At 35.5% G+C, this 24,159-nt stretch overlaps 3 protein-coding genes and 1 long non-coding RNA gene across 13 annotated transcripts; 3 read left to right on the top strand and 1 right to left on the bottom strand.

Moving 5' to 3' along the window:
- Window positions 1-7,274: 7,274 nt before the first annotated feature.
- On the top strand, window positions 7,275-11,590 carry LOC114714392 (squalene monooxygenase-like). The gene is given in 9 exon segments (XM_028899137.1): window positions 7,275-7,572; window positions 7,575-7,741; window positions 9,116-9,227; window positions 9,360-9,534; window positions 9,836-10,004; window positions 10,203-10,421; window positions 10,550-10,825; window positions 10,916-11,194; window positions 11,282-11,590. Coding segments are annotated over 9 exon segments (1,581 nt in total). The 5' UTR covers window positions 7,275-7,499; the 3' UTR covers window positions 11,393-11,590.
- Window positions 11,591-12,417: 827 nt separating this feature from the next.
- LOC114714403 (dnaJ homolog subfamily C member 7 homolog) lies at window positions 12,418-16,600 on the bottom strand. Of its 6 annotated transcripts, none has more exons than XR_003737443.1 (8): window positions 16,271-16,600; window positions 15,863-15,904; window positions 15,540-15,665; window positions 15,029-15,267; window positions 13,926-13,962; window positions 13,409-13,466; window positions 13,157-13,291; window positions 12,418-12,649 (listed from the first exon to the last, which is right to left on the bottom strand). XR_003737443.1 is itself a non-coding variant. In XM_028899148.1 (7 exons), exons 1-7 carry the CDS (start codon window positions 16,412-16,414, stop codon window positions 13,215-13,217), a joined length of 723 nt encoding a protein of 240 aa, XP_028754981.1. In that variant the 5' UTR covers window positions 16,415-16,600; the 3' UTR covers window positions 12,975-13,214. The 6 variants fall into 6 exon arrangements, 1 of the variants encoding a protein (XP_028754981.1); XR_003737446.1 differs by having other exon boundaries at window positions 12,418-12,646; XR_003737445.1 differs by having other exon boundaries at window positions 12,418-12,617.
- Window positions 16,601-16,876: 276 nt separating this feature from the next.
- Window positions 16,877-20,094, top strand: LOC114714352 (probable pectin methylesterase CGR2). 5 transcript variants are annotated; one of them, XM_028899087.1, is made up of 7 exons: window positions 16,877-16,985; window positions 17,296-17,466; window positions 17,593-17,632; window positions 17,902-17,943; window positions 18,435-18,809; window positions 19,342-19,397; window positions 19,642-19,997. In XM_028899087.1, the coding sequence occupies exons 2-7, from the start codon at window positions 17,353-17,355 to the stop codon at window positions 19,792-19,794; spliced, it is 780 nt and encodes a 259-aa protein (XP_028754920.1). In that variant the 5' UTR covers window positions 16,877-16,985; window positions 17,296-17,352; the 3' UTR covers window positions 19,795-19,997. The 5 variants fall into 5 exon arrangements, with proteins under 5 accessions (XP_028754920.1, XP_028754948.1, XP_028754933.1 ...); XM_028899115.1 differs by having other exon boundaries at window positions 16,883-16,985; window positions 17,336-17,466; window positions 19,642-20,094; XM_028899100.1 differs by having other exon boundaries at window positions 16,883-16,985; window positions 17,306-17,466; window positions 19,642-20,094.
- A 2,565-nt stretch (window positions 20,095-22,659) lies between these two features.
- Window positions 22,660-23,893, top strand: LOC114714347 (uncharacterized). The gene is made up of 3 exons (XR_003737437.1): window positions 22,660-23,014; window positions 23,324-23,405; window positions 23,857-23,893. It is a non-coding gene; the product is annotated as an uncharacterized LOC114714347 (long non-coding RNA).
- The last annotated feature ends 266 nt before the right edge of the window (window positions 23,894-24,159 follow it).

Here is a 24,159-nt window from a genome sequence, read left to right as displayed (position 1 = left end):
CTCTCATAAATATCAGGTTTGCTGCACACAAAACCTCAGCCGAAGAAACACCCCGTGAATATCATCCCTTTTATTGAGCAACTTGAGGAGAATAGTTTGACTATTAGGTACGAAGCGATTTCCTGTCATTCGTCAGAGTTCAGCGTTTTAGTGGAGAACGCGCCTTTGAACGATCAAAGATGTTCAGGACTAGCACGTTGAATTTTGGAAAGAGTTTGGATGCTCCAAAATTAATTAAAATAATATTTTTACAGAAGTCAGAGATAAAATTTTTCTGACATATTTACTTGTTAAAAAAAAAAAGCTAATCCAAACACTTTTTAGTCCCTTGGTGATATGCTAACGAATGGGAATGGGGTTCCCGCACGTCCTCTGATTTTCTATTTTTCGCTTTCCAAAACATGAAGGCATTAAAGAAAGAAAAATATACCAAAAGCAGGGGAATGGAAAGGAATTGGATTCTCTCCATTACCCTTCCCATCCTCTTCCCCTCCACCACCCTCCTTTTCTCTTCACAACTATTGGATTAAAACTCCAATGGTCCAGATTTAATATTTTATAACATTTTATAAAAATAAATATTATGATAAAAAATAGATAAATAAATTTAAACTGTTAAAATCTAATCTAAACAGTTCATAACTACAGACTGTTATTATGGAGCAAATTTTTTTAACTTTTTTATTACAATTGTAAACTGTTCAGACCAGATTTTAACAGTTTAAATTTATTTATTTATTTTTTTAATAACATTATTCTTATAAGATGTTAAATCTGGACTATTGGAATTTTGATCTAATGGTTATGAAGAGAAAAGAAAGATAATGGAGGGGAAGATGATGGAAAGGTAACGGAGAGAATCCAAATCCGGATGGAAAAGGATAGCAACAAATGCTACGACGGGCAGGTGGGCACCTAAAACTTTTTGTTCAGTCGTGATCAAGATGGGTCGCGTGTGTTTGGATTCTTTATGAAAGCAACCCATAAATGCAGGCTAGTGGGCCTGGTCACGAGCCTAGACTTGGACGGACCAGAGAGCGCAACATGGGCGTCTGAACGGAGCCTGCTAACATCTAAGGTCCGGGCCCATTAATGCTGTGCTTTTGTCCAGCTTTTTGTTGCCCCAGTGTTTTCTTTCCCTTTCTGGAGGCTTTAACCACCAAAACCCTAAACTTAAAACTAACTGTCTCTAGCTGCTATTTAACAAGTAGTTGTTTTATCAATTCTTGGATGGGATTAGCTTGGGGTTATACTTGTGATGCGTGATGTTTTATTCACATTAGACGTGACGATCGTGAAGTATATGCAAATAAAAAAAAAATGATTCTCTCGATTGTCTACTTAAAAAAAAAAAAAAAGATTTTCTTGAGAGAGGGTCATGACTAGTGAGTACATGGCGGTCCAAGTAAAAATATTGCATATGATATAAAAATAAATTCCATAATACGAATGGGAAGAAGGGGACCTCATCCTCGCCATTGTGAAAGCAGCTCATTCGTGAAACGTCACGACTCTCTCAAACCCCCGACAACTCACAACCTTTCCTTAGCCCCTCCTTTCACTGTCACCGTGATTATTGCAATAATTCAGATCCTGAGTTATAACTAATACTATCTCTGGTTTTTAATATAAAATATAGTTAATTATTTTGAAGAGATTAAGAAAATTAATTAAATTAGTTATTTGTTATAAATAGATTTTGTCTTTCTTAAAATACCTTTGCCAATCATATATCTTAACTAAAATTACCATTTGATAAAACATTTTATATGTGTAATTACTAAAATGATTATTTTGAAAAAAATAAATAAATATGAAAAATAAAATAGATTGGGATCTTATATTTAGGACCAAATTAAAAGTCAAATAAGTTCTTATAATAAGAAATGAAGTTAGTCTAAAAATTAGTTAATTGATTTAAATAGATTAAAAATCGGATGAGTATATCGTTTGTTGCTCTGACTTTATCACCCAACTGACTGGGTGGATTTTAGTGTTGAATTGTCCCAAATATGGTTCTGCTCCTCATGCGTTGATTGAGTCCGTTGGTATCATCGCCACCAACAAAGCCACCCATATGTCATTCCATCTCATATTTATATGTCAAGTTTGTTGTTTAATATAAGAGCTACTCTTCCGGTCCTTATTATAAGACCTAATTTGATTTTTTATTTGGTCCTAATTATAAGACCCAATCCATTTTGTCTCTTAAATTTATACATTTTTTTTTCTAAGATAATCCTTCTAATAATGATAGTTTTAGCCAATATACTTAATTAGCAAGGATATTTTAGGAATAACAACACTTATTTATTATAAATAACCAACTTAACTTGCTTCCTTAATCTCCTCAAATAAGTCAATTGGGTCTTATAATTAGGACCGGAGGAGTATTTAGGAATTAAATCTAATTCTAAATATAAGATCCTACTTAATATACTCCTCCGGTCCTTATTATAAGACCCCATTTGACTTTTTATTTGGTCCTAATTATAAGACCCCAATCCATTTTGTCTCTTATATTTATGCATTTTTTTCCAAGATAATCCTTCTAATAATGATAGTTTTAGCCAATATACTTAATTAGCAAGGATATTTTAGGAATGACAACACTTATTTATTACTTCTCTGGTCCTAATTATAAGACCCAATTGACTTATTTGAGGAGATTAAGGAAGTAAGTTAAGTTGGTTATTTATAATAAATAAGTGTTGTCATTCCTAAAATATCCTTGCTAATTAAGTATATTGGCTAAAACTATCATTATTAGAAGGATTATCTTGGAAAAAAATGCATAAATATAAGAGACAAAATGGATTGGGTCTTCTAATTAGGACCAAATAAAAAGTCAAATTGGGTCTTATAATAAGGACCGGAGGAGTATGAATAACCAACTTAACTTACTTCCTTAATGTCCTCAAATAAGTCAATTGGGTCTTATAATTAGGACCGGAGGAGTATATATTTATTACAAATAACCAACTTAATAAATTTTTTACCTCTTAAAAATTAAAGGTAGCATTAGTTTATATAGCAACCACAAATTTTCCTTTCATGTGTTATAGAATCTGGAGTAATGCAACTTGCTAAGATTTTTGTTGTATGTGCCGAGCCTTTTTTTAACATTATATAGAATATGAAAATAATATACTCCTCCGGTCCTTAATATAGGACCCAATTCTTGAGTTGATTTTGGTCCTAAATATAAGACCAATTTCTCATATTTATCAATTTTCTCTAAATTACCCCTATAGATACTCCTTCAACCATAATCAAATAGAAGAGGAAGAGGAGGTATTAAAAAAAATATTATGGTGTTTTAGAAAAAATGTGTCACTTTTCTTATAATTAACTAACTTACCTAACTTCCTTGATCTAATCAAATTAGTTAAATGAGTCTTATATTAAGGATCGGAGGAGTATATAACTATTTTCAAAACTAGTCCCCACAGATATGCGTGTGTGTGTATATATGTATGTATACGTATATGTATCCTTCAGATGGAATGTTTTGAAATTAATTAGTTTGTCGGAAATATAAAAATATCCGATGAAGGGAAAGAAGTCGCCAGGCTCCAATATAAAGGACAAGGGATGTAAAACCGTACGAGTTGATTGGGAAATAATATAGACAAGTCATGAATAACAGTCAATATAATTTTTGTTCTTTTAAAATTTGAACAACTAAACTTAAATAATTAAACATTATATTAATCTACGAATAATGATTTAAACTTTTTAGAATTCTTTGGAGGCAAATATGGGCCCCAATTAATTCTGACTCCAGTCAATAGTAGAACCCTCCTCCCCCACCCTTAAAAAAAAAAAAAGCTTCCGGAGAGGGAGAGACTCCTAAATATGTACTCCATCCAATTCAAAATATAAACTAAATTTTATTCTAGGATTTGATTTTTTTATAAGACAATATTTTTTTGTCTAAATATTTAATAAGTTTGTTTCAATTTTACCTGTATATTTTCTTTCCTTTTTATTCATTTATTATATCTTTTTCTTATTTTTTTATTAATAAGGGTATATTTAAAAAAAATACATACTTTACATATTTATTATTTTAAACTAATCTTAACTAATTTTCTGATACATATAAATAGATAGAATTTATCATATATTTTAAAGTGGAGAAGTATTTGGCTGACCACATTTGTCCTCTCTTGACAGCTTGCTATCACTGCATGTGGCTGGTGTGGGGACCATGCATCTCCCTATTAATTAGAATTAAATAATAATGACCCATATCATTTTTTTTAATTTATCTGCCTTGGAGGTGATCAATTTTAAATTTTTAATCATGTCAACAAAATATATTTCCTGGATGTAAGAAAGAAGCTAGTCCTTAAAAAAAAGAAAAGAAAAGAAAATGCTAGCTTCTTCATTTTGAGTTGACTCTATTATGAGCATTTAATGGAGTTGAACCGGGTGATCCAGCTTATTTAAGGGTGTGTTTGGATGAAACCAAACCGTAGTTTGAAAAAGTGATTCTGGAGAATAGATTCTGGGAAAAATAGATTCTGGAAAGAATAGATTTTATGAAAAAGTGATTTTGAGAAATGAGAGTGTTTGGATAGTTGTTATCAGAAGAACTTTTTATATATACAAATTACTAAAAAAAAGACATAAGTTAATATGATAATTACAGAAAAAATAGATTTTATGATATATTTTAATTTGAAGAAATAAAATTGTTAATAATATATTTTTTATTAACATAATTAATAATACATAAGATAATATAATTAATAAATAATTAATATGTATATATATTTATAAAATATAAGATTAAATATGTTTATAAAAAAATATGTTTATAAAAAAAATAACAAGATACATATCCTATAGGCTCTCACACTTTCCCTTTTCTCTTCAAAAGCAAAATTTTTTTGCTTTTTCCAAAATCATGGTTTTGGAGCCAAAACCATGGTTTTGGTTTTTGGGTGGGTGATTTATTTCCCAAACCATAGTTTGGAGTGTCACCCAAACTCAGTCTAAGAAAATTAAAATAATGACTACTTTTTCATCATTGCAGGTTATTTCGCTATGATATATAACTATTTTATAGTCTTGGACAGAAAGCCATATTTCCATTTCAATTTTGTTTTTCTGGGCCAACAAACTTGATGCTTATGTTTCTTTTGTGATGAAATTACTTCAAATAAAATTACTTATAACAAAAGATGTTTGTGCCTGGGAAAAACAAAAAAGCAACTTACATATAAAGCTGAAGCCTCTAAGTGTATTAAAAAAAAAAAAACTGAAGCTTCTGATGCTAATACCTATTTTTCAACTAGTGAAAAATATAACGTAAAAAAAAAAAAACTAGTGAAAAGTACGAAAGCATTTGATAATTAAATAACTATTTCTTCTGTAATTAATATACACAATTATTAAAAAAATATTAGTATTGTAGGAAGGCACGCAGCCGTGCTTGGCATTAAGTTATCAATAATCGTGGTGGTGGTAAAATTAATAGGAAAAATATAATATTTATAAATTATAATCATAAAGATACGCCATTTTCATTTGAAAATCTGTGTGAAGTGTAAATTAAACAGGAGGTTGCGTTTAATTTAAAAAATTGAAAAAGCACGCCACGCACTCGTGTCATGCGTGCCATGCGTGCCAGTTGCCACTTAAAATCTGCCTTCTTCATCGTGTAAAATCTTATTTAATATGCAGAGTCCGATATAATTAAAAGAAAATACTCCTCCGGTCCTTAATATAGGGCCCTTTTAATTATTTTGATTAAATTAAGGATGTTAGTTAAGTTAGGTAATAATTATAGATATCCCAAAATACCCTCCGTTTACACTTCTAAAAAGAAACTGACATTTGAAAAAAAATTCAAGTCTGGTTAACTCGCCTCCTCTCCTCCAGTCCAACATCGTCCAAGTTCTCCTGGCTCACACACCGTTTGAGTTGTCGGTGTCACTCATCAACTGTTTTTAATTTTCCTGTTTATAAGAAAAAAGAATAATTTTTTTTCTTTCGGGCAGGAACTTTTTCTGTTTGATTGGGTAAAATATAAATAGAAGATTATATTTTCTGGGCATAAAGAAAATAGATAGTATGATTATTATTATGCTATTCCTCGGAGGTAAAAAAATCCAATTACCTTGAATGGGTACTTGTATGAAAATATTTTTTTAAAATGTTTAAATTATTTTATTAAAAATATAAAATGGTAGAATTGATGTATGTGTGGAATTAATGAGTAATAAGTATTCATTCACTTTATAAAATAAATAGGTGTATCATTAATGAATCATGAGTATTATTGTGGTATTTAATTATCTAATAGGGGTAATTTAGGAAAGAATGAAAAAAATATGAGAAAGGGGTCTTATATTTAGGACCAAGACCAACCTTCTAATTGGGTCCTATATTAAGGACCGGAGGAGTATTATGAGAATTTTCTTTTAAATATAGACAAATAAACAAAACGTAAGGGAATTTATAAGATTGCTTCCGCGTTATGGCCTTCGAAGAATTTTCTTGTAAAATCATATTTATTGCTTCACAGAACAAATGATTTAATAGTGAAAAAAGAAAAGAAAGATAAACTCACAAATGGATTAAGAAGACAATTACTGAATTATTAAATAACGCTGTAGGAAGAAAGCGCTCCTTGTTATATCTTGCGCGGTGTAATAAAAGATCAGATAATTCCATCCATTATTAATTAATCAAATATCACTACCTGCATAGCTCGAGTAACATCACAGGTGTTTTATATATTCGGCTAACGTAAAGTGATTGATTTTACGAGTAGAAAATTGAAGCATCATTAGATTAAATGACACGATTTTTTTTGAACAAAAGCGTGTTCACTTTTTTTTTTTTTTTGCAGATGAAAAAATACAGATAACTACTAAGAATAACGTCAAGAAAAAGCGTATTCACAGAATAATGTTAAGAATAATAATGTTTGTGTGAGAGTAAATGATTCGACACTATGAAAGCAAAAATTATTCCAAAACAGGTTCTCACATTGTGGCCCTGATTAAAGATGGAGGTGGGCAGCTATGCTTACCAGCTTTTTATTCAGCTTCGTTTCATACGCAAGCTTCGTAAGTTAATTGTTAATGATAAAAGGGATCACATGCTTGCTCTGAAGGCTGTGCTTCACTCCAATATGACAATATCAATCTTGAACCACGAAAAGATAAATAACAAAGGTTTGGAACCCATGGTTTATCCTAAACGCACTGTGAAAGAACAAGACACTTGTGCAATGAACGCAAGACAAAGCATGAATGAGGTGTGCATTGATGCGAACGGACAAACAAAGCCATTATAAATAAAGACTTAAAAAGCAGCCCCGTCCGTAAATTTCTCCAGCTCTGTTCAGCCGAGTCACCGAAACTTCAGAAAGTTACAAAGCGGCCAGCGAAGCAATTCGCAAGAGCTAAGGTCTTCGCCGCCGCCCTTCCTGTCCTCCTCCTTCGTCGTCTTCGGGAGGTGTCTCGGATCCGCATTCCGACATGGCAGATCATTACACTGTTGGTTGGATCTTTTTCTCTGGTTTGTTCGCCTTGGTTGCTGTCTACAATTTGGTTTTGCCAGGAAGAGCCGTATTGTTTCCTCCGCGGCTTCACGTCAGTGCCTGAATAGCTTAAACACCGCCGCCGGAGAATGCAGATCCGTTGACAGCAGCGGTAATGTTGATGTCATTATCGTCGGAGCTGGTGTTGCTGGCTCTGCTCTGGCACACACTCTTGGCAAGGTATTTTTGATTTACCATCCTTTTGCTTTTCCTCACGACTTGACTTTTCGCATAACAGGACGAACTGGCTTATTAGTAACTGACTTTACTGATAATGAAGTTATTGTAATTCACGTCAGTGGACATGCTTATAATTTGTGGATTTCGAACGAGGAAGAATAACTCACAATGTTATAAAGATTCATTGACGATGTTTAATAATGAAAAAACTGGGTGGTAATAAAACAAATGGAAACAAGGCATACTTTTAGTGTCTACACGAAGTTGCTGCCCTCGTACTTATGCCATACCATGCACAAAGAATAATTTCTTATTCTTATTCTTGTCCTGAATTTCCTCTTCATTTTCCCATGGTCATGCAGCAGATTCAGAAGGGATTTAGGAAATAATTTTCCTTTTCCTTCGTTGAACTTCAAGAATTTTTAACTAGGGAACTACTCAGTTGATGAACTGATTTTCGGTGAAAATATGTTGAAATGGCTTTCCAAATGAAAGATATTACGCCAGTCTCTGATAATATAGTGAACTAAGTGATTCCTACTGAACTAAAATTAATATTTCCTCCTGGTATGGGTTCCGGTGTTTGTGTTTCTGTGCACGGATATTTAATATCAAGGCAGTATGTTCTAATGTGTTTCCATACTAAAGAACCAAAACCGAGAGAAATGTTAGTCATCCACCCCGCTTCCGATAGCAGTTAAAGAACATGTTGTTTTCCGCTAAAATTTTAGACAACACGTGTAATCTTGTAGAAAGAACTAGTTTCAGTTGCAGAATGAACTTATATTTTCACACGCTTCACAATCATTTGAAGAGCTGAACAGTTTTCAGGTGAAGCATTTATTTGAGGCAATATAAGTATTACCTCTTGTCCGAATAAATATGAAAAACAAAATAGATTGAGGTCTTATATTCAGGATTGAATTAAAAGTCAAATTAGCTCTTTTATTAAGGACTAGAAGTTAGGTTTAATGCCATCTACAATCTCGCAGTTGGTCTGCTGATCAAGTTTCATATATTTGCTTGAATATTTAATATAACATATATAGCAAGGTTTCGCGGCCTTTCCCTTAAAACACTACTGTCTACTACTCTGCCAGCACATGAAGTTCTGGCTTGAAAGATGATCACCTTTCTCTCTCTCCCTTTTTTTTTTGGGGGGTGGGGGGTAAATCTTGTAAACTGATCTCGGTCTTTCTACAAATTTGATCACTCAAGGGACTTGATCTCTGCCTTGGATTAGCAATCATACATGTTCCTTTTTTTTAATCCTATTTATTTCTTATAGCTACTCTTCTTTGTGTAGTTAACCCGTGTGATTCAGAACACACAATTTAAAACTCACATATACTGATTATTTATTATGCATTGGAGGATGGACGCCGAGTACATGTTATAGAAAGAGATTTGAGTGAGCCTGTCCGAATTGTTGGGGAGTTGCTACAACCTGGGGGCTATCTCAAACTAATTGAGCTCGGGCTTGAAGGTACTATACTTGTAAAAAATTTTATTCTGTATTCAGAATTGTGGTTGGTAAATACACATAAGAAAACAAGTGCTATACCTTGAGTCGGAGTAAAGCCCCTTACCAAATGATCATGCCTTGTGTTTTGCTCAGATTGTGTTCAGGAAATTGATGCTCAGCAGGTGTTTGGTTATGCTCTTTACAAGGATGGAAAAAATACTCGACTCCCTTATCCATTAGAGAAGTTTCACTCGGATGTTTCTGGAAGAAGCTTTCACAACGGACGTTTTATTCAGAGGATGAGGGAGAAGGCTGCCTCCCTTCCCAAGTATTTATTTCAGTCTTGTAGATAATACCCATATATGACTTAAAGTTTTTGTTTGCGTATTGACAGTCCTCACTATAGCCAAATCCGAGCATATGTCGATTTGGGCAGACAAAGTAATTTGATTCAAAATTGTGCTTCTGTCAAACTGATTTCTTTGATGTCTCATAGCATACACAGATAGCCTGTGGGGCTCTACAATACAATTTTGATACGATGTTTGTAGTTTTCTAATACCATTTTTTGTTCTTTTGAACCAACAGATTTCACGTTGTTTTTAATATGTGCGACTTATTATCTGTAGAGTACATCTGACGGAAGGAACAGTTACTTCCCTACTTGAAGAGAATGGGACAATTAAAGGTGTGCATTATAAGACGAAAGATGGCCAAGTATTTTCAGCTTATGCTCCTCTCACCATTGTTTGTGATGGGTGCTTTTCAAACTTGCGCCGTTCTCTTTGTAATCCTAAGTTGAGAATGCTCTTTCCCCTCAAATGTGTGATCAAGTTTCCTCGGTTGCATTGTTCAACTTCTTTCTCTGATGACATCTAAATTTTAAGTTAATCTGTCGCTATCATTCTTTCAGTGCTTGCGGAGAACTACTATGTTTAACAATTTTATTTTAATAATTACAAAATCACTAAAAGTTATATGGTATTCTTTTTCCAGGTGGACGTTCCCTCTTGTTTTGTTGGTTTGATATTGGAAAACTGCGAACTTCCATATGCAAACCATGGCCATGTTATACTAGCAGATCCTTCACCAATTTTGTTCTATCCTATAAGTAGCACGGAGATTCGCTGTCTGGTTGATGTACCTGGTCAGAAGGTTCCTTCAATTTTAAATGGTGAAATGACCAAGTATTTGAAGACAGTGGTAGCTCCACAGGTATCTCTGCAAGCTAGCAGTTTTTTAACCTTTCCAGTGGAGCTGCCTTTATCCCATTGATAATAGAATTTTTCTTCAAATTCAGCTGTTGGTGTCTCAGTTCATAATCAGGTGGCAAACTTTTGCAGGTCCCCTCTGAGCTTTATGATGCCTTCATATCTGCCGTGGACAAAGGCGACCTGAGGACAATGCCAAATAGAAGCATGCCGGCAGCCCCTTATCCTACTCCTGGAGCCCTTCTGATGGGAGATGCATTCAACATGCGCCATCCTCTTACCGGGGGAGGAATGACTGTGGCACTGTCTGACATAGTAGTGCTCCGGAATCTTCTCAAGCCTTTGCGCGATCTAAATGATGCATCCACGCTTTGTAAATACCTGGAGTCCTTCTATACCCTGCGGAAGGTAAAAGCATTCCAGCCTTTAATATCGCTCAGATGTAATTGTCCTAAGTAGGAAAGGTGATTAAAGCGTCCTCATGATTTGAAATGGCAGCCAGTGGCATCCACGATAAATACGTTGGCGGGAGCCCTATACAAGGTTTTTAGTGCATCACCTGACAAGGCGAGGAGTGAAATGCGCCAAGCTTGCTTTGATTATCTAAGTCTCGGAGGTGTATTCTCCGAAGGACCAATTTCTTTGCTATCTGGATTGAACCCCCGCCCTTTAAGCTTGGTTCTCCATTTCTTTGCTGTTGCAATATACGGTGTTGGCCGTTTGTTGATTCCATTTCCATCGCCCAATCGGGTTTGGATAGGAGCACGATTGATATCCGTAAGCCAATGAACCCAGTTTCAGTGGAATGAATGGAACATGATTGCTTTTTGGTGGCTCTGATTTTTTTTTTTTGGAGTTTTGCAGAGTGCTTCAGGAATAATCTTCCCCATAATCAAGGCAGAAGGAGTTCGCCAGATGTTCTTCCCTGCGACCGTCCCAGCTTATTACAGGGCACATCCGCCTAAACAGGAGTGAACATGGGCGAAGCATATTTGTCAGTCAGGTTCCTCTCAAGTTGCGTCTTTTCAGTGTCCCGCCTCAAAGGCTTGAGTAATCCTTCTGCATTCATAACTGACTTTCTTCTTATGTGCATACATAGCTTCTTCCCCGCAAACTAAACTATGCACACTTTGTCTAGCCTCCATTTCACAAACATCTTTACGGTAAGGATTAGCTCACGACTTTTCACCCAAAAAAAAAAAAAACAAGGATTAGCTCACGACGCGTCGTTTAGCATTTAACACCGAACTACCGGCTGCGTAATCAAACTTTTTTTCCGTCCCACGTGGGGCTTATAGTAACATAATGCTAATCACAGTCAGTCCATATTCAAAATATTACGAGGAATTTGGTACTTTCAGAGATAATGGCTAAACGATCATCTTTACTTTTACTTCTATTCATAAAAATAAATATTAAAAATATAGAAATAAAATAATATTAAAACTTTAGAATACAAGACAAATATGTGAAGAGAATTTTGTCTTAACTTATATAAACTGTATTTATAAACAAACAATTCATGTATGATTTTAATATGGATTCATTCCATCTTGGTTTTTCTGGTAACAATGAATCAAAGAATTGATCTTTAAACTGGACGAGCAAATTATCTCCATCATTTATTTGAAGATAGATATCGACATTTCCATCATAAGATTATTAAACACTGATGCGCGTTCAGCACGCAACTGGTACATAGTACCAAGACTCTCTACACACACTTTCCACAGGCATCAATACCTATGTCTCTTCAACAATTGGATGGAAGCATAACCATGAATTCAATTTGTATGTTCGATCGCGAAAATTAGCTTTCTGTACGATTGCTGTTATATTGTACCATTATGGAAAAAAATCATACAAAATTTTATGGAAAAAATTCAAACATTATTATTAAATTCTAAGAATGTTACAAAAACATTATCTTCATTAAAATCTAATAAATTTTTTCTTAAAACTTCATAATGCCTCATAAAATTTTATAGCAACCCCAATCTTTCAAAATAATTATTTTATAATATTTTTACTATTATTATTTTTTGCTTTGAGTAAAATATATAATTTTCTCCGAGGCCCAACTCAGCTGTCCCGTTGCCAAACCCAACAGAGCAAGGGTCTTTCAGTATGTAGCGAGGTTGCCGCTTAGCTGGCGCCGCCTCCCATCATCCCAACCCCTCTGGTCCTCCTCCTGCCGCTGCTGCAATGATTCATTATCGGATCTTCTTCCTACTGAAGTATTAAAAGCATTTGAATTACTGATATTGTTTATACAAGGTAAAACTTGACATCGCATTTAGTTTTCAGGACAATACTATTTATATGTATTTCTTTTTTGCTAATTAAATATTAAAATAGATACAGTAAAAACTAAGCAGTTCTTATTCAGAACGAAACACCTCACCAGAAAACATTGTACATCCAATGAATCAAGGCATTATAAATGAATAATGCATAAACTGGTTAAAAAAAGATGGCCTAAGCTATGCCGACCAAATCGTTCATTGTATGCCCCCCTTGAAATAAAAATGAGACCACATATGAGTGGCCTTGAACGTCAGGGGTGCATTGTTAATTATGCATTTCTCTTTTACATGCATAATCTGACTCATCACTAGAGAGCAACCTCATAGCAGAACATTCTGTATATCATTCTCATACAATTCTGAATGCAGCCGAATCAAAATTAAGGTCGTCAATAATTTTACAAAGACATGAACTGTTTATATTCCGGAATACCTTGTCCAAATAGGTTCCAAAATTCTGAGGCAGAAGCTGGGGAAGGATTGGGCAATTGCTACATCTGGTTCTCTCTTTCCTTCTTTATGGTTTCATAAGAATTCACCACCTCTTTGAATTTTGCCTCTGCAGCCTCTGCAAACTCACAGGTCTCCAGATGAGTAACAAAGAAATGAAAGCGGGTCACAAAATATCACCAAAAATGATTCACCAAAAAAAAAAAAAAACTAAAAGTGGCCAATCAAGATTTACCTCTATTATCCTGGTTCTGATCAGGATGATACTCCTTTGCCTTGGTCCTAAATGCTGTCTGCAAAGATGAAAGCAAACCCTATTGATTACGCTAACTCAGGTAATACAGCCATGCCATTCCCAAGATGAGCAAAAAATATGTATAAAAAAACTTTTTATCAGGATGAATAAATGATATCTGAAGGAGAACCACTATCGTTAATATCACATCAGGGTTCATGTCTCAAAAATACCATGTTTGAACCAAAAAAATATATGGAGGTGACAACGTCCAGGGCAGCTGCTCGATTATCACTTGCCTTGGGCGCAGATGCGATGATGTTAAAACCAATAGCTCAAGAATGATGCTCAAATTAATATTTAATAAAGCTTGAGTACCAACTATATATATACTTCAGAAAATTGCATAATATAGTACAGTATCACAATGAAACTTCCTATTTATCCAGAAGAATGCAATGGAAATTGTTATAGGTGTTGTAACACTAGCTGTGACATGCAAGGGAAGAAATATTACCTTAATCTCTGCATCTGTATATGGTGTTGTTCTAAACCTGTTGTCCAACAAAACATGGCAAGCAAGGAGTTAATAATAATGCTAATGAATGCTGCACAAACACACTAAATTCTTATCTATATGAATAGCAGTTCAAGTGTTTATATAACTCCAGCTCGAAGTCAAAACTCCGCAAATCACTAATAGTCTTACCACAATTAACCTACCCACATCACATACTGGTTTGTGGCTTTTTTAATTGAAAAAAACTCCAATCGCCTGGGAGAAGCACTGCTTTCAATGAGATTTGATATTTGTTTGCTCCAGAAGAATCAGAGCATTCTTCCCTGACTATATGGATTTGTAGTTATTGGACAAAGTCCTTTGACTCCACAACTTTCATTTGTTTTCCAAGACGTGGATTTTACTTTCTATGGTTATACAAGTAAATACCTATACGGTGATATAGTCTATCCCGCTGAATCACACCTCAAGCAAGTTCATAGCTACTACTCAGAAGGTGAAGATTGAGAACAGAGTTTTCAACTTTTGCCATTGCCACTATACAATATTAACAACCTTCCATCCCAAACAAGTGTGTCGTTTGAACATAGCATTTTAGTTATTAGCCAATTATGTTCTGGACTTCGGGGGTCAATACAATAATTAGACTTGTAATTTATCCTGACGCCAACATGCTTCGAGTACTTTAAGATTGAAATTAAGGAGTGAGAGAAGGCAAAACATCTTGATCAAAATATCGAGATGAATAAATCATTAAGAAAATGCATCAATTCCAATGTATAAACTGGGTTTAGACATATGCTGCCTCCACTGGAGCATCTATAATAAGGAATAACAAAAGCACAAAAATGTGGTCTATTTGCAGAGTTCTACTTTCAAAGGAGATGTATCATACTGTTCAGTAAAGTCCATAACAAAGTCACAGAAGTTTCTATTTCTCACATGATTTTTTTTTTTTTTTTTTTTGGGTGTCAACTCCAATCAGGATATCTGACGACAACTGTTGTCTCAGGGAGGAGTCTGATATCATTGCCGCAATATAATGCAATAGAAATTCACAACATGGGCAACTAGGATCTAAACTATATTCATAAAAGTACCTGTCAAGACCCAAAACTGAGTAGTGATGCGATAATGAATAGCTTCCAGTTTCCCTTGGAGCTTCTCGATAATTGGTCCTCCAATCTCTATAGGATGCGTCAGTCTTCCAATACCAATCATCTCTTTGGAAATGTTGACGATATCCACCGTTGTGATCATTTTGGCTCCAGTTCTCATAGCTTCTTTTGTACTTATTCCTTTCCCTGTTAAACACACTTTGCATACGCCTTATACGTTCCTGCAAAGAGCAGAAGGAGAAGGAGAAATACCAAGGTTTAAGCTAAAACATCAAGGATAACCAACCAACCAAATTTCTTGACCAGCTGAACGTTGCGTTTCTCAGCAGCTAGAGTCAAATAATAAATTTTACAGTCAAATTCATTACTTGGAAAAAGAAATTTGGTTCACCCTTTCAAAACATCACAGAAGAGTTTCTATTTCAAACTCAAACTATACAACGCCAAGTTCATAGACTAATTGAAAGCATACAACTAGAGGGACCAAACTCACCACTCTCGCCATTTCCTCTTCATACTCTTCTTGGAGCCGCTTATTGTACCTTTTCCATGCTTCTTCCTGAAAAGAAGATCGAAAGGAGCCCGCCCCTCCTTTCCATGGTGATTGCGATCTGGACATCTACAAAGTTCAACGGAATGCACGATCAGTTTCAATGACGAATCATGTATGGTTAATGCAAATATATGAAGCTTCAGCGATATTGAGCTCTTCATTAGCTACTTATTCCCATTCACTCGGATAGACAATGGCAAGAAGTTAATATCTATGTAATCAAATACAATCGGACAAGCATTTTGCTAAAATATTATGTCTACCTGTGCATAGAACCAATCAACAGTCCTCCGCAGCTGACTAACCTGCCGAATTACTTCAAGCATTAAATAACAACGCCTAATTTAAACGCTCCGCAAGAGAACAATCCATTACCCGCAATAAGTTATAATAGCATGCGATGAACTGCGAGTTTTCATAGCCAACCGGGGCCTTAAGAGGTGCACTTGTTTCGAATAATTCTCACAAAAAGGATAAAAATTTAAGTCTTCTGTTTTGCCGTTTAGACAAATTTAGACTACGAAATTATACCCCCGCCATAGAAAGGCAATTCAATCAAGAATAGCTAGTAGCTACGAATACCAAACCACCTAGGAACATCGCCACTAATAGGGCTTGGTTTAACTGAACACTACAGAGCTGATTCAAGAAAAGAAAAGCGAAGAACTCACGGCGAAGGTTGTGGCAGTGGCACCTATCAAGCCGAAGAGAAAAATACCCCAAAGCTTCGCATCATGCTCGGGCTCCCCCTGATAGGGCGAGTTTGACGAGGGCCATGGATTATCCCGTTTTCGATCATCAGCGTCATCCTTCATTATCCCCTTCTTAACCTAACGCTGGTATTGCTTTCTTCAATTCCGCAATCCAAAACACAAGCCACGCTTTTATATTACAATTCCTTATCTCGCTTTGATTTTTATGATCTTTTAACCAATTTCTAGATTTCTAGATTACAAACTTCTTTTTACTCTCCGTGGCCCCGTGAAAATCAGAACTCTTTCTTCCCTCCGGCCATCGGAATTCGGAGACGAAAAGGCGGTGACTCGCATTTAGTTTGGGCTGGGACCATCTTGGGCCAACCTAATGGGCCTGGCCTGAATGATAGAGAGCCCATACCTTCCTCAAATCAGCGGTTGAACACCGTTGGATTTTCTAACCGACACTTGAGATCCTAAGGAGTAGGAAGTCTTTCCTCCATAATCACAATTTGCATCCAAGTTGTCTCATTCCATGTTCTAGTTGGCAAAGCATATAGTAACAGGAGACATTTCCGCGAGCCTATCCCTGTGTTTCTGTCTTTCGTCAAAAAGTTTCTGAGGAAACGGGAAATTCAGATCTAGCCCTTGATAGCCTGTCATAATGCAGTCCCTTTAGCAATACTCACTGGTAATTCCCATCTCGTTCTTAGCTGGATAGCATTTATGGATCCGTGTCTAGAATAGGTGAAATTCTACATAATTATTTGCTTCCCATAGTGGGTAATAAACGATACATTTTTGCCATCTTTATATAGCTGTCGCACATTCAATTTGGTTTCTTGTGTGCAGCTTTAATGGCATTGTGAGCCTGATCCGCGTAAATTACAAATATCTGTTTGCTATATTGCCTACGATGAAGCTAATGCTGCCGCCTTCCTGATCTCATCCTAGAATTCTTTTAATGATATTGCAATAGTTTGATTTGTTTTTCCGCCCAGTATCTTGCAGATAACTGCATAGCATCTTTGTTGTCATAAGCAATTGAAGTGGAAATTATGTCGAGGAGACCGGTATTACCATCTCGACGATTTGGGGACAGCGGTGGTGGATTGTTTTCCACTTCGAAATCGCGGTCCTCGCCCATTTTGTCTGTTGGGCTTATACTCGTGGTAAGAGCAAATTCAGGAATTGATTTTATTCACGTTATAGATATTTCATGGAGCTCTCTGTGTCGCTTTATTTGATATGGCCTCTTGGGGGAGATTTTAATTACTTTTAGTTCCTCAACTTTTTAGGGGGGCTTGCTTCTCATTGCCTATCATTACAGAAGTTCAGGTATGCCTCCTCTTGTTACTCCAATTCATTAAACAGTTTTCCTTTTGTTTTTAGGATGAACTTATGTCTTTTACGGTGATCCATTTCATATCAGTTGGAATTTTGTGGCTTTCACCTTTGTCCCTGAACGGGTTCATGGATGATGTTAAGTCGCATATCGTAATTTACTTTAGTAGTTAATCACAAGACTTGCCTCAGAATTTTATATGCATCTGTAGTGCCGTCATTAAACCAAATTTTCTAATTACTGCCCTATCATTTGTGAATAGGTGGATTTGGCAGCCAATTAGAATCTGCCAGCAGGGTTGAAGGTAATCTAAATTTTCTCGCTCTTATGTTTTTTATGATTTTGGCCTACTAACTATAAAGATTAAGGTGCTCTCTTGTTTGGGAATTTCAATACTATGCAATTTTCTTGAGCATGACTGAATCTCTTAGATTCAGTCTGTTATATGTGTTTGCCCTTTTGGTTTTGTACCTAGGTTTTCAGATTATTGAGTTACCTTGTCTACTTAAATTTCTCGTTTAAAATTAGTTGCACCATCCACGTATCGATGTGATGATGTGATCAATGTCATTGGGTTTTAAGAAGGTTGTTGGTAATCGCCTAATGTAGGTCAGTGTTTGAAGTGGCTTACAGATTTCAATGTCTTAGTTCAGCACAGAAAAGTCATGACTTCTTTGGCCATGTTCTCTATGGTCAAATTTTTGCTCCTTTGAAGTTTGAATAACACTGAGAACTTGACCAATTAGGCATGTGCCTACTGGATATATTGTAATTGTATGGACCTCCTCTATGCAGGTGATTATTTGTGCACATCAGAGGTCCAACGAACAATTCCCATCTTGCAGAAAGCATATGGTGATGGAATGCATAAAGTTTTGCATGTTGGTCCCGACACTTGTTACGTGGTCTCTAAATTGCTAAGGGAGGAGGAAACTGAAGCCTGGGGAATTGAACCCTACGATATAGAGGATGCTGACAGTAACTGCAAAGCACTGATCCGCAGAGGCTTTGTGCGTGTGGCTGATATCAAGTTTCCTCTTCCATACAGGCCAAAGTCTTTTTCTCTTGTAATTGTTTCGGATACCCTAGATTACTTATCTCCAAGATACCTCAACAAAACCCTACCAGATCTGACAAGGGTTTCGTCCGACGGCATAGTGATATTTACTGGTAAGAGCATTATATGAAAATGTCTGAACTGGAGTTCATTGCTTTGTTCGCTAGTTTTCTTTTCTTTTCTTCCCTAAAGGAGACACCTCTAATCTAAACTTCGCTTCAACTCAATTGATGTGGTCTATTACAACCGAAATGAGTGAACGAAAAGTAGGAAATGCTTTCTAAGACATCCGGTGCTTCACAAGCTGTGGGAATTTCGTTCTTTAGAATATTAAATCATATTTGCATCCATTGTAGTATGTGTAAACATAACACCTGATACCTTTTATCTGGCTTTAGGTATTCATTCCTATCTTTGGCGGTGAATTTGATATGGAACTAGAAGTTTGGCTGCGGCTGTTTGAACTGGTAGAAGAATAACATAAATATCAATATAAAATATAAAAAATATAGAGCCGTAATATGTTTTAAGTCATAGATAATGCGACTTATTCTGTGCGGATGTTCAGGACCCAATTTGATTTTGATAGAGACCAAACTTTCTTTCCATCTTTTGACGGATACTACATGATACTTGTAATTGTAGGACTTCCAGGTAATCAGAAGGCTAAGGTTGCAGATGTTTCCAAATTCGGCAGAGCGGTGAGTGGGGCTTCATAAAGATATAGAACTGTTTGTTCACGTTTGTGTGATTGAATGCTTTATTGCAATTTCTTAGATTAATAGATAGTCCTTCCCTTTTTTTGGGGGAAAAATAATAAACGAAAGAGAGTGATGAAATTGCAGAGACGGGGGATGTAGATGAATTTCCCCCATATCCTCTCTCTCTCTCTCTCTATTAAGAAGTGAACTAGTGAACAAACTAACGGGACTTGGCTTTGTTCAGGCTAAGAGAAGAAGTTCGACCTGGTGGTCTCGGTTTTTCCAACAGACTAATTTGGAGGAGAATGAGGCTGCTTCGAAGAAGTTTGAGCAAGCTGCTGCTACGAGTTCGTTTGTTCCCAGATGTCAAATATTCCACCTGAAGCCTCTCAATTGACCCCTGCGATGTTTTCTTTAGGATCGTTGTAGCTCCTAATAGCTGCTTAGCTTCACTTTCTACGATGGAGGTAATTTGATTCTTTTGAGCATCACGGTGCCTCATTTTTTGTTGGATTGTAATAGATTTTTATATTCTTTGTAATTTCAATTTTGCTTCATATTAAATTATAATAAAACGAAGTTTTTCCTCTCTTCCTTAAATTTCTTTCAGGTAAAGCCATAAATTGCATGAGTGATTTATGTAAATTTTTGGACCCAAAAAACAATGATTTATGTAAATTTACGCGATTTATGAATCCTTTCAAGGCACACAGATTTTCGCTTCATCCGTTATATTTCGCGTCTGAGTAAATATTATTGTGAGGTAATATAAAATTCAGGGTTAAGGTGCATCTAACATTTTGAAATATTTTTTTAGACGCATCCAATATTTCAAAATATTTTTTTCAAGTACATCTAGCACTTCAAAATATTTTGTAGTGTATATAACACCTCAAAAAAAATACTTTGAAATGCTGGATGCACCAAAAAATATTTCACAGTGCTAGACGCACTTAAAAAAAATATTTCAGAATACTGAATATACTAAAAAATATTTTGGATGCTGATAAAAAAATACTATGGGCTGCCAGATACATTTTAACCCTAAAATTTATAGCAACATAATGTTATCTGCAAATTACAAAACATACAAGCGGTATTTAGTCTTTGAAACTTTATATCATATTTAAAATTCACCAGGTTGTATTTGACGATTCAAATACTACTGCCGGTCCTAATTATAAGAGTCAGTTGACTAATTTGAGGAAATTAAGAAAAGAAGTTAAGTTAGTTATTTGTCATAAATAGGTGTTGTCTTTCTTAAAATATCCTTGCTAATCAAGTGTATTGGTTATAACTATCATTGTTAGAAGGACTATCTTGGAAAAAAATACACAAATATTAGAAACAAAATGGATTGAGAGTCTTATATTTAGGATTAAAATAAAAGTCAAACAAATTCTATATTAAAGACGGAGGTAGTAATAATATGATGTAGGAGGAGGTAAAGGACGACAATAATAATTATTTTTCCTGAGAAAGTTTTCTTCGGCCAACATTTAACAGGGGATCGGTAAAATAAAAAGTTAGTATAAAGCATTACAATGTTGTGGGAATCTTAATAATTTTTCACGAATTGTAATTGGAATTCTACTATGCATCCCCTTACTTTCAAAACAACTGATATTTATCTTTTTGCAAGAAGATGACAATTGTTGTTTTTCTTCCAGTGATGTCAAAATCAATATGGACGCAAAATGCCAAGAGCCAGAACCTATCCATGTAAAATCAGTCTTTTTTTCTCGGAGCAATTCGTTTTCTATTGTAGCAAGATCCCCTTGCGTCACGAACTCTTTCCGGGACGTAAAAATAGCTATAGGGAGAAAGAGAGAACGGAAGGGAAAATCATAAGAAACGCTGGTCTCTTTGTTTTGGCCGACATAAGAAACAGTGGTCTGAACAGTAAAAAATGCTAGATGCAAGTTGTAGCCTTCTTTTTCTTAATGCTCATATTCCTCCATGTGGTCTCAACAGAATGAACACAAGATGAAGCAATCAGAAACGAAGCTTTAAGGTTTGACAGCAGTTAGAAAAACTCATGTCATGTTTGGTAAGACTCCCTTATCAATTCTGATATCACTTAAGTGTCATTTTTTGGGAGATTATTCAATACCCGTATCATTTTTTGGGAGATTATTCAATGCCCCCTTCTCGTGTTACTGCAATTTTAATCGTGAAAATGAAAATTCTCTAACCGAAATGCCCTTGTAAAATTAGTATGCCTTCTTCATTTTCATCGCCCTTCCTCTCCAATCTCCACAGGCCCTCTCATTCGTCTTCGATCACTACCTTCTTCGAGTGTTGTGGAACGAGTTTCCATTATGTTTAAACTGCAGTTTATCAGTAATTATCACTCTGCCTCCGATGTATCTCAGAGTTAGGTCGCTTACACTTTGGCAATTTTGGTTAAATTAAAAACTACTCCTCCTATCTTTAATATAGGATCTGATTGTTGAATTGATTTTGATTCTAAATATAAAACATATTTTTTATATTTATCAATTTTTCTTAAATTATCTCTGTAGAGACTCTGCCAACCATTATCAAGTAGAAGAGAAAGGGAGGATATCAAGAAAGATGATTATGATGTTTTAGGAAAAACATATTATATTTTTTACAATTAACTAACTTACTTAACTTCTTTAATATAATTAAATTAATTAAATAAGCCTTATATTAACAACAGAAGGAGTATTAAATTTAGCGATACGAGGTCCAACTTGCACATGAACGATGGAGTGCCAGCAGAAAATGGAAGTCCGCGATATTTGGGAGTGCCAGCAGAAACAAATCATGAAATGACTTGGCAATATTGTCCACGGAACAGTTTAGGCTCTCTTCAGTTCACCCCTACTCGGAGAATATAAAATAAAATAATTTTTTAACTAATTAATTAAAATTTTAAATCTAGGCGATGAAGAAAATTTTTTAGTATTATTCTGGTAAGAATTCGTTTTCTTCATCGCGGTGATGCTGCGTATCAGTAAAGCTTCATATTCGTACCATATTATTGCCCGTTTTTGGGCGGTTCCTTTCTGCGCCGTGAATTTCGTATTCCTTCGCTGTCCGCCACGTGGACGCCAATTTTTCCCCCCCTCATATATTCCATCCATAATTAATGCGGGTTCGTTAATATGTTTCTCATAAATTATTAATTTCCAATAATTATATGGCTCCCGCTATTTCTTCCCATTCCTTTCAACTGTAATGATGTGACGACGGAATAAAAAAAATGGGGCCTCTCAGGGAAATAATATCTCTTTCCCGCTTTTAACTGATTGCGGGTTGGCGGTGCCGGTGCCGGTGCAAGAGGATATTGCATTGCACCACTACTTAATTGCTGCGATTCCGTGTATTCTCGGCGCAGTTTATAGAGGAAAACCCACACACATTCGCACAGGATTTCAATTCTGTTCGCTGCCTTCTAATCAATCTCCCGCGTGCCTATCAAGCTTAAGCAACGCGCGGCGATGGCGTACAAGTTTTGAGCCTACTCTGGCCCCTTCTTCTTCCACATTTTCCTATTTATACAAGGCTGCTTTTGCTTATTGATCTCTACCGAGTTTGGGTCGTCTGGATATTTACTCTACACCGGCAGATTATTCTTTCGTGCCCAGGTGCTGCTGCAATTTCCTTTTCTTCTTCCTGTTCCTTCCTTCCTTTCTTTTTTGTCACGTTAAACATCATTGTTCATTTGACAATCCCGCAATTTTCTTTTTCCGACTTGTCATTTTTTTCACGTGATACTGTCTGGATTTGGTTTGTTGCGCTTACATTCGCGTTGTCGTTTATCGAGATTTTCTATTATGTTGTACTTGTTCTATTAATTAGCTGTTTTATTTATGGTATCCCTTAGAATTCCAAAGCAAGTTATTGTCGCACACCATTTTTTTAAGGCTTCACTGTTTTTTGTTATCTGTACGCAGATTTGTGTGTCTATTGCTCTAGCTACGCAAACATATGTTGGGTGAGAGGAAAAAAGCTTGTCCTTCAGCTGTTGTTTGAATGGTCAGTGTTAAAACTTCCCAGCACGTACCTTCTTTATGTGGACAAACCTTTAATACTCATATTTATTATAAACAATCCGAGCACTGTTTAAGATTGTTTACCTCATTTTCACAACAAACCTATGTTATCACTGGACGTGCGTTTTCAGGATCAGTAGACGTTTAATTTCATTTAATACACTTTTAATCTCAATGTAATCATCTATTAGATTAGAAATTTCATATTCATTCATTCATATTATATGGATAATGCTCATAAAATTTCACATATTATATTAGTGACTGCTCAATAACCATTTTATATTTGGTTTGATGTGTATGATCAATACGATAAACTCTTCATCTAATAGTTGGAAATTACGTTTTGCAAGTTATTCGATGGAGCACGTGTCTCTGGTCTTACATCAGTCTCTGTGACCATAACTATTAAAACCTTTTTTTTATTTGCACAGGTGCTTGCTGATTCAAGGTTAGGATCACACAGCGTATCCTGGAAGTCTGATTTACCCCTATTACGGATAACATAAATTTTTCGTGCTTGTGCCTTGAATTTCTCTGAAGAAAGCCATTTTGGGGACGTCGGTTGAGCTGTATATATACACTTCAGGTGATGACCATTGTTTGGATGTCATATGTCATTCTTTCTGGGTAAAGAGATGTGTCAAGGTTGCCAATATAGTGGAGAAAGATGAAACTCGTTGCTCTTTTTACTTTGCTGGAATAATATTGGCGTCTGTGCAGTGCTTCTTTCACTT

Source organism: Neltuma alba, unplaced genomic scaffold (genome assembly GCF_004799145.2).
Source record: "Neltuma alba isolate B1F8T4 unplaced genomic scaffold, ASM479914v2 tig00001943_pilon, whole genome shotgun sequence".
NCBI classification, from domain to species: domain Eukaryota; kingdom Viridiplantae; phylum Streptophyta; class Magnoliopsida; order Fabales; family Fabaceae; genus Neltuma; species Neltuma alba.
This window is presented reverse-complemented; position numbering and strand designations above follow the sequence as displayed.